Source organism: Hyperolius riggenbachi, chromosome 10, assembly GCF_040937935.1.
Source record: "Hyperolius riggenbachi isolate aHypRig1 chromosome 10, aHypRig1.pri, whole genome shotgun sequence".
NCBI classification, from domain to species: domain Eukaryota; kingdom Metazoa; phylum Chordata; class Amphibia; order Anura; family Hyperoliidae; genus Hyperolius; species Hyperolius riggenbachi.
In genome coordinates this window covers 146,720,987-146,731,178 of record NC_090655.1, presented here as the reverse complement: position 1 = coordinate 146,731,178, position 10,192 = coordinate 146,720,987, and the positions used below count along the sequence as shown (strand labels likewise).

Below are 10,192 nucleotides of genomic sequence, written 5' to 3'. Positions count from 1 at the left end.
CGCTCCTTCCATTCATTCGTCTATAATTTTATCATTACTTATCGCAATGAAATGAACTATATCTTGTTTTTTTCGCCACCAATTAGGCTTTCTTTAGGTGGGACATTATGCCAAGAATAATTTTATTCTAAATGTGTTTTAATGGGAAAATAGGAAAAAATGTGGGAAAAAATTTATTATTTTTCAGTTTTCGCCCTTTATAGTTTTTAAATAATGCATGCTACTGTAATTAAAACCCATTAAATGTATATGCCTATTTATCCCGGTTATAAAACCGTTTAAATTATGTCTCTATCACAATGTTTGCCGCCAATATTTTAGTTGGAAATAAAGGTGCATTTTTTTCAGTTTTGCGTCCATCCCTAATTATAAGCCAATAGTTTATAAAGTAACAGTGTTATACCCTCTTGACATAAATATTTAAAAAGTTCAGTCCCTAAGGTAACTATTTATGTTTTTTTTTTATTGTAAATTTTTTATTTTTTTTTTAATTACAAAAAAAACAAAATTGGGGAGTGTGGGAGGTAAGGAGTTAATTTTTTGTGTAAAACAAGTTTATTTGTGTGTAGAAAATGGTTAGGGTGTAGTTTTACTATTTGGCCACAAGATGGCAACATTACCAATTTGTTTCATGCTACCTGCAAGCGTCCTTCCGGACTCTTGCAGGAAGTAGAAAGAGGCTGGGACTTTGTTATTTTTTCACAATGATCGCGCTGCTCAGCCGAGCGGCAGCAGGTCATTGCGGGGCTTAGATCAACGAATTTTCCCGTTCGTTGATCTCTGGGCGAGCGGGCGGCGGCGTGTTTACGAGCGGGAACGCGGACAGCGGCGGGAGTGCGCAAAGTACGGATTTCTCCGTCCCTGGGGGTGAAAGGATGGAAAAAGGGGCGGAGAAATCCGTACGCGCGGGGGTAAAGTGGTTAAAGAGAACCCAAGGTGGGTTTAAAGAGAACCCGAGGTGGGGTTCTGAGAACGTAATCCTCATACAGAGACTGGGTCTGCCTATAGAGCCCAGCCTCTTTTGCTAGTCAGATTCCCCCTAAGCCCCCCTGCAGAGCGCGAGACCTCATCAATCACAGCCGCGCTGTCGACATGCAGCGTGTCGCAGCGGGCTGTGTTTACTTTTCTAATGCCAGTCTCGCCACTCCCCCGCCTCCTGTATCGCTCCGGTCCCCGCCCACGTCCCTTCCCTCACAACAGATTGGAGGGAAGGGACGCGGGCGGGGACCGGAGCGATACAGGAGGCGGGGGAGAACGGAGACTGACATTAGAGAGGTAAACATAGCCGGCACAGCGCGGCTGTGATTAATGGGGTCTCGCTGAGCGCAGGGGGCACTTAGGGGGAATCTGACTAGCAACAGAGGCTGGGCTCTATAGGCAGACCCAGCCTCTGTATGGGGATTTCGTTGTTAGAACCCCTCCTCGGGTTATTTTTAAAGAATGCTATTAGGACACAATTCCTTATCTGCCTGGAGATGGGCACACATACACATGTAATCCTTCTGGGCATGTAGTCAATACAGGAAGTACAGTTCATTTTTACACCACAGCTCCAGGTGGCAGCAGCACTATGTACAGACAGCTATGTGCATAGATCCAGCCCCTGTGAAAAGAATACTGAAACATATTGTTTCCACTGAGATTCTAAAAGAAATGTGGGTGTGGAAGTGTGGAAGTGTGTCTTGGCTGTGGTGGAAAGATTGGGCTGCCTTGCTTATGTTTTTGTATTTCCACATAGTCCGAGAACTTGTGGCCTTCATATTCTGAAGTCCCTATACATTCCACTGTGGCTAAGTTCTCCTTTAACCCACTTTATGCCATTCACGTGTCACTCTGCCCTTTTCTACATTCAGCCCTACAGAATGTATGTCTTAGTATTGATAATAAAAAAGATACAGCCTCTACTCATTTATTACTGGTGTCCTCTACTCTACACCTGTGTGTTGGAATAATCTCTTCACTAGTTCCAGACAATATGTTGAATTCCTGAATCCTGCTTCACCAATTAGTTTGGCTAATCACTAACTGAGAGTTTAGTTTGAGTGTGTTTGTGAACGGGGAAATAATTTACACATAACCTGCTGGATAGGAATAGGATAGTAAAGCACAGCTTGGCAGATGACGAGTACACCACCTTCCACCCTCACCCCACCAGCATGTTTATGCTGTCAAGAAAGAAATGTAGAGGCTAGTATTAAAGGATACCTGAAGTGAGAGGAATATGGAGGCTGTCATTGTTGTTCCCTCAATACCAGTTATCTGGTATCTTGCTAATCTTTCACGCATCAGCAGTGTCTGAATCACCCACCCGAAACAAGCATATGGCTAAGCCAGTCAAACTGCAGTCAAACAACTGACCTGCGAGCTTGATCCGGGTCTATGGCTAATAGCGTTAGAGGCAGAGGATCAGCAGGACAGCCAGGCAATTTGCATTGTTTAAAAGGAAATGCATATGGCAGCAGCCTCCATATCCTTCTCAGTTCAGGTGTCCTTTAATAAAGCTGATCATGTAACTAGATAATTCTCTAAATTACGCTACTAAGAACCATAGCCATTTGGTGCCCTTAACAATATTCCATTGGCACACAGTACCTACAGCAATTTTCCCCAGGTGAGGTTATGCCACCCATCCTCCACCCTAATAATATTTTCACACTCCCATTCCCCACATTACTACCTCCGTATAATAAAGCTCCTCCTCTGGGATCCTAGCTCTAATTCGTTCATTATGTTCCTCTATAAGAAATGCTTCCCCTATAAATGAGGGAGGCTGCACAGTAAAGGCTAAAGGATCAGACAAAGTACTAGAGCGGTTAATGTGAATACAGATCTGCTGCACTGCTCTTTCATTTTGGGGCGTGGGCAGCGGTTAGTAGGGGAGCCGCAAAGGCAGTTCCTTGGATCAGAGGAAGAAAGAAGCAGAACTTCCAACCCTCCTCCCCCCCCCCTTAGTGATGGTGAGGTGTCCCCCCCCCCCCCCCCCCTTGGAAATTACATGAAAATTACACCAAGATGATGAAGAAAGATGATGCTCTGGTGTTTAAACTGCCCCCTTTGAAAATCCAACTTTGCCCTAATCCCTATAGAAAATATTCAGTGACTCAGCTATGGGCCCAGTGTGAGTATTACTTGGAAACAACTCCCCCCAGCACGCTATGCATAACAATTGATATGGCATACCAAAACCTGTCAAGGACAGAAGTGCAAGAAGGGGAAGGGGAACAGCTTGTTAATAATTATTATCATTCAAAGCATTTATAGAAGTGATAATCACAAGCACCTCTGGTCCAAGGGCCCGGTGCGGTCAAGACCTCTGCAAACCCTATTTCTACGCCACTGAAAATATTGTACCACAGTACTATATACTATATCACTGTAAGATCTAAAAAGCCACCATAAATGTCTCTGTTGCACTGATGTGTAGATATCTTCCTACTGCTTATTAAAGAGAACCCGAGGTGGGTTTGAAGAATACTATTAGGACTGTACTGTGTCCCCCCAGGCCCCCCTCCCTGTGCTCTGCTGGCCCCCAGAAAAAAATGCATGCTAGCGACATGCACCTTGTCACTAGCAGGCTTTTCACCTTTGTGCTGCCTGTCACCGCTGCTCCCACGGCGTTTTTTTTCTGGGGGCCAGCAGAGCGCGAGGGGGGGGGGGGGGACACACACAGTACAGACACAGAGGCTGGTGATAGTATGCAGAACCAGCCTCATGACAGGTGGTGGTGCAGGTTCTCTTTATTCCACCATGTGGAGACACTGAGGGTGGACATTATGTAATGTAAGGTTTATCTTAAAGGCACCATGGGTGGTTTAAACCCACATGTAAAATATATATACACATGTTTTAAACCCACATGTAAAATACCAGTGCATTTCCAAATACTGCCTGAGTTACATGGGGCATACATAGCTTGTCATAGCTGACGGAAATAGAAAAGCCTACATCACCTAATGCGGTCAGTATAATACTGAAGGATAAGCCTCACCAAAACAAATGAGACTATCATGCTTGAGTGAAGACCTTCATCAAGTTAGTTGTATGCCTGCTGTGACCTGTATTACAACCTGTGGGTTAGTCTTCACCCTGCGTCCTCCACAATTTGTTTTGGTTCAGGTCTCTGACTGACAGAAAGGGGCAGACTGGGCAGTGGAGCATTTGCATCCTGATCTCCGTCTGTTTATAAGCAGTTGGCTACTGCTTAAATATTGTTACAATGTGTGGCTGAAGTAACTGGGAATTTAGACCCTGGATTTAACCTACACAGTCTAGATTTCCATCTTAGTAGAACAAAAGTTATTACTCTTCTGGTACTGGACATCCTTGCTCCCAGAACTGATACACACTCTGTTCCCAAAGAGTGTTCAACAAACAATCCAACAGTACAAAAAAGGGTTTTGGTGCTCCCTTTAAACAAAGTTTCTGGCTCACCCTGGCCATACCCCACCAATAAACGAACTGAACAGACTCCACCGGAAAACGCTGTTTGGCCTAGAAAGGCCTGGGCTTGAGAGCAGGAAGTGAAAGGGAAGTAAAGCCAGGATAGAGCTGAAAACAGCGGTATGAGCAGGAGGCTTGAGCCATAACCCAATCGGTGAGATCGTAGCGGTATACTAAGTACACATAGGAACCTCGGAAGTCAACTGTGCCACCGTGAGGACATAGTCCCATTGAGTGGTAAGAGCTTGTTCTGGCCATAACAGCGGTTTCTATCTGCTAGTCTCTGGCACCTATAAAAGGAAGTGACTGGTCACATGAAACTACCCTTTAAAGTGTACGAATTGGTTAAGGGAACTTACAAGTGCTGACCTTTGTCTAAGGTATCATTTCCAGGCCTTTATCTTCTGACTTGAAGAGCAGATTGCACTTGGAGACATAACTGAGATGAAGCTGGAAAAAAGGATGATTGTCATAGCTTAAATGGGCAGGACCCTCTCTCCTGTTCTACCCTTTGTCCTCTGGAAGCACCGTATTACCCACTGTTCAACATTTTTTTTTTAATCGTGCTTACCATTTTCACCTATGTGTTATCTGTTGCCTTTTTTTCTATGCATTTTGCGTGTTTATAAAATACCAATATGGACAGTGTCATGGAATATTCTGGTGCTTTATAAATCCTTAATTAAAGTAATAATTTCTGAAGGGGGACAGGGCAGTGGTGCAGCTGGGATCAACATACACACTAGAGACGGGATGTCAAGCCGAGCTCAAATTAATTGATGGGTCTGAATCAGGAAAGTTCATCAGGTAGAACACACTCCCCTCATTTTCAGTCCATCCTAAACACTGGCATGGATCTGGCCCTCCAAGCCTGGAGTTTGACACCTGTGCATTAGAGTGTATTTATGCATCTAATTGAGAACTTTGTCTATGCTTTAAAAGAAACCCAAGGGGAGAGACATATAGAGCCTACCATATTTATGTCCTTATAAACAATACCAGTTGCCTGGCATTCCTGTATCTTTCTGCTCAGTAGTGTTAAAATCACACACCTGAAATAAGCATGTAGCTAATGGAAAGACACGCCTGGTGTGGTGTGCAGGGTCTTATTAAAGATTTATGAGATGTTGTATCACCTAGAATCGATTGTATGCACTATTTCATGTGCCTCTGAGGAAACACAGCAATCTTTAAACTCTACATATGAAGCTACATGCTATTTCTCATATAATATGAATCCGGAAGAATTTGTGAGATAATAAATGCGATGCATTTTGTGAATAAACTCGGTGTCAGCTTTGTTTAAACCCTACTTTTGTGTTGTTTGGTTGGTTATACTATACTAATAAGGAGGATATATATATATATATATATATAGTGCTTTATGCAGTTAACCTTGGGTTTTCTCAGACACATCTGCTCTGCATGCTTGTTCAGAATATTTGGCTAACATTATTAGAGTAGATGATTAGCAGAACAGCCAGGCAATATGCATTGTTTAAAAGAAAATAAATACGGCCGCCTCCATATGTCTTTTGCCTCAAGTTCCATTTAAGAATCTTCATAACAACACCAATCATAATTTGAATTATTATACAGGTTAATATAAATAGGGTATATGTATGGAAACCATCTCGAACATGGCCTAATAATTCATTACGGTTTATGAGAAAGCAGCACTTGATAATTGATATAATGAATTATAATTTAATATATGCTTCAATTAAAATGGAACAAACAATGAAGTATGTTCCACTCCCCAAATATTTATTACCTGGAATTAGGAGATGCAAATCATGTCACTTGCCAGACTTCACCCTGAAACTCATGCATTGGGCTGGCCTCTCCCAAACCCTCTGATGGAAATTGCAGATCCATGTGTATTAAGCTCTCTTCCCAGAAGCCAAGTATCATCATTCAGAATGTCTGGCACAATGCTTTTCTGCTTATTTTCACTTCAGCAGAACATTGTGGGGCACTGTTTTGATCTGTTTGTACAAATAAATAATGAAGATAAATGAAAGTAAAGACATAAAGTAGAATACAGTAAATTATTCAGGATACCCACTTGTTTGCTAATTTTCCTAGTTTCAACATCAGAAACCCTTCCTATATCCGTATATTACTGTATATTGGTATGTAGCCCTGCCCTCCCAGTGATGCTTAGCCTAGGCTTATTAGCAATGAGGAATTCTCCCCCATTACCCTCTCCCAAAACATTCTGGGATACCAGGTATATTTTGTACTGGTTTCGGAACTTTCTGTATCCACATTCTGCATAGACCACCTAACAGGACTAAATGTGTCACCTCATGTGATAAATTTCACAATGTACATTGGGGAGAGGACAGATTTTACAATGGACAAACACTGGCTAAATAATGTATAAATGAATATTGTAAAAAAATATATATAATGTTATTTTCACTACAGCATCTCTTTAATAGTTTTTATAAAGACACATAGAGAAAAGGATATGCTGCCAATGTACAGAATCTTAGCAATATTTAGTGATTCCATCCCAGCATTTCCAACTTCAAGTGACCACACATAGCTGTAGGTTCAAGGATTTGTTTGTTTTTTCATCAAAAACACATAAAATAGCCTTTCCATGCCACTTTACAGGTGTTTCCATGTTTTTTATTAGCAGTCTTGCTGATGTGGCAGACTTCCTATTTCCTTTTGGTGCATTCGGCAGCTGAACTTTGCTCTCCGCAGAACAAAACAGATACCAGATTTCTTGTTCCAACAACCTTATTGGTTTTGAAATTCGGCCGCTGTTCGGGTTCTGCAGAACATCACCCTGTTCGGGTGATGTTCGAGTTCGGCCGAACACCTGATGGTGTTCGGCCAAACTGTTCGGCCATATGGCCGAACTAAGAGCGCATGGCCGAACGTTCGGCTAGCGCTGTGATTGGCCGAACAGGTCACGTGGTTCGGACCCGAACGCGCTCTGATTGGCCGAACGGGTCACGTGGTTCAGGTAAATAAATACCCGATCCACGTCATTTCTCCGCCATTTGTCTGTGGGTTTAGCTTTGGGTAGGCAGGCATGGTAGTTCTCTCTCCAACCAGGCTAGCTAGGGTCCTCCCAGTCATTGTGTCGCTGCTGGGAACAACCCACACTATATAGCATTGTGTTTACTGCCACTCTGTGTCTCTGCTGGGAACAGTAGTACACCGCTCACCCTGTATAGCATTGTGCTCTGTGTCGCTGCTGGGAATAGTAGTACACCGCTCACCCACCACTGTATAGCATTGTGTTTAGTGTTTACTGCCACTCTGTGTCTCTGCTGGGAACAGTAGTACACCGCTCACCAGTCAGCGTGTACTTTAAGGATAAGCCTGGGTTGTTGTGTCTCAAAGCGTGGCCTTCTCCTCCTGCGCCGCCCTCCTCCTGTTCCATCACGTGTGCTGCTGCTGGGTTAGCGTTACCGGTCCCTTTTCCTGGAACCTCTCATCTGTATTACATTTATGACTGCATGCCGACAAAAAGGAAATTGCTATCCGCACGCTTCTTGTCCGCATGCAAGGCCTGGGTTGTTGTGTCTCAAAGCGTGGCCTTCTCCTCCTGCGCCGCCCTCCTCCTGTTCCATCACGTGTGCTGCTGCTGGGTTAGCGTTACCGGTCCCTTTTCCTGGAACCTCTCATCTGTATTACATTTATGACTGCATGCCGACAAAAAGCAAATTGCTATCCGCATGCTTCTTGTCCGCATGCAAGGCCTGGGTTGTTGTGTCTCAAAGCGTGGCCTTCTCCTCCTGCGCCGCCCTCCTCCTGTTCCATCACGTGTGCTGCTGCTGGGTTAGCGTTACCGGTCCCTTTTCCTGGAACCTCTCATCTGTATTACATTTATGACTGCATGCCGACAAAAAGCATGTTACCTGTGCAAAGAAAACAGACATTTCCCGCATTTAAAAGACAGTTTTCCCTTTGAAACTTTAAAATCGATTTTCTCAAAAACTATAAGCTCTTTTTGCTAAATTTTTTTCCTCTTGTACCCACTCCCAAGGTGCACATACCCTGTAAATTTGGGGTATGTAGCATGTAAGGAGGCTTTAAAAAACACAAAAGTTCGGGTCCCCATTGACTTCCATTATGTTCGGAGTTCGGCTCGAACACCCGAACATCGCGGCCATGTTCGGCCTGTTCGGCCCGAACCTGAACATCTAGATGTTCGCCCAACACTAGCCTCCAGTATTAAGCAGCCCCAATAGCCAGATGTGTTATATAGCCCCTCTCCCCAGGTAAATTAACTAGATGTAGGCTCAGTATTAGGCAGTCCCCCTCCCCAGGTAAGATAGTCAGATGTAGCCTTCCTCTCCAGGTTAGTCAGGCGTATCCCCAGTATCAGCACCCCCCTCCCCCCCCCAGGTTAGATAGGCAGATGTGTCCACAGTATTAGGTAGCCCAAACTAGTATAAATCGCCAGATGTGCCCCCCCCCCCTTACCCCCCCCCCCAAGTGTTAGGGGTAACCTTCCCTAGTATACAGTCCTGGCCAAAAGTTTTGAGACTGTCAAACATATTGAAAATGAAAAAGGTTGGTGCTTAAGTTTTTATAATAGCAATTTGCATATACTCCAGGATGTTATGAAGAGTGTTCAGATGAATTGCATAGTCCTTCTTTGCCATGAAAATTAACTGAATCCCCCCAAAAACCTTTCCACTGCCTTTCATTGCTGTCATTAAAGGACCTGCTGAGATCATTTCAGTAATCATCTTGTTAACTCAGGTATACATATCATGATATGCCACATCATTAGGTAGCTTTCCTGTCCAGGATAGATAGCCAGGTGTGCCCCCCAGTGTTATGTAGCTCACTCCATATATAAGCCAGTTATGCCCCCCAGTGTTGGGTAGCCCCCCCCCCCCCCCAGTATAGAAAGCCAGTGTGCCCCAGTACTAGGTAGCCTGCCCTCATATGCAGAGTGATGTGGAGCAGAACGTGTGGGTAAAATCGCCTGTCAGCATCACCGGGAACTTCAGCATGTTAAGCTGGCCACTAACGGTCCAATTTCTAGCAAAAAATCGTTCGAGCGATCAGAAATTCTGATCGGACGAAAAATCGTTCACTACACCATCAACTAACCAATCTTTGCTTCCTATCTATCACGACCACCAAGAAAATCCAAATTCTCGTTCGACGAAAATGCATTCGGGCATTTTTTTCACTCGTTCATAATCGATTGTGTCCACCAATGGAGATTATTTACAACCAATTCGATCAGAATTTCTGATCACTTGAACGATTTTTCGCTAGAAATTGGACCGTTAGTGGCCAGCTTTACACTGTCACAGCACCTCCTCTCTGCCAGCAGCACAGTATAATGAGAGGAGACGATAAACTCTGCAACAGGATGAAGACATGGTGAAGATCACAGGACCGCTGACAGGTGAATTGTAGCCACTTGCTTTGTGTGCCTTCCTAGCCTCTGCCTAGGCCTTGCATTGGATAGTGAGTAGGCAAGCAATATAAAAGTGACACAGAGAAAGACGTGTCTCTCTTTAATGCGTCATCCAATTCCATTTTGCATTGGACATCATTATTTATTATTTGAAAAAAAATGAATGTTGTGTTGATTGAACATTTAACTATTGCTCTGGATTTTATGGGTGTAGCAGTGCAAAATACCATTTCATAAAAAAATGTACTCAGTAATTCACTATAGATGTATACATTGAAGTGTACTGTTCTCCAATGACTCACAAAAACTGTACATTGATAAATCAAGCTAGTTACATACCATTAA

At 43.6% G+C, this 10,192-nt stretch overlaps 1 protein-coding gene across 2 annotated transcripts in view; it reads right to left on the bottom strand.

Moving 5' to 3' along the window:
* Window positions 1–6,339: 6,339 nt before the first annotated feature.
* BMPR1A (bone morphogenetic protein receptor type 1A) overlaps window positions 6,340–10,192 on the bottom strand; it is a 348,175-nt gene continuing 344,322 nt past the window's right edge. Inside the window, exon 14 of one of the 2 annotated variants that reach the window (XM_068258612.1) lies at window positions 6,340–6,428. In XM_068258612.1, the coding sequence (XP_068114713.1) occupies window positions 6,398–6,428 (31 nt within the window). In that variant the 3' untranslated portion in view covers window positions 6,340–6,397. The remainder of the gene's footprint in view (window positions 6,429–10,192) is intronic. The other variant, XM_068258616.1, reaches the window with a different exon arrangement.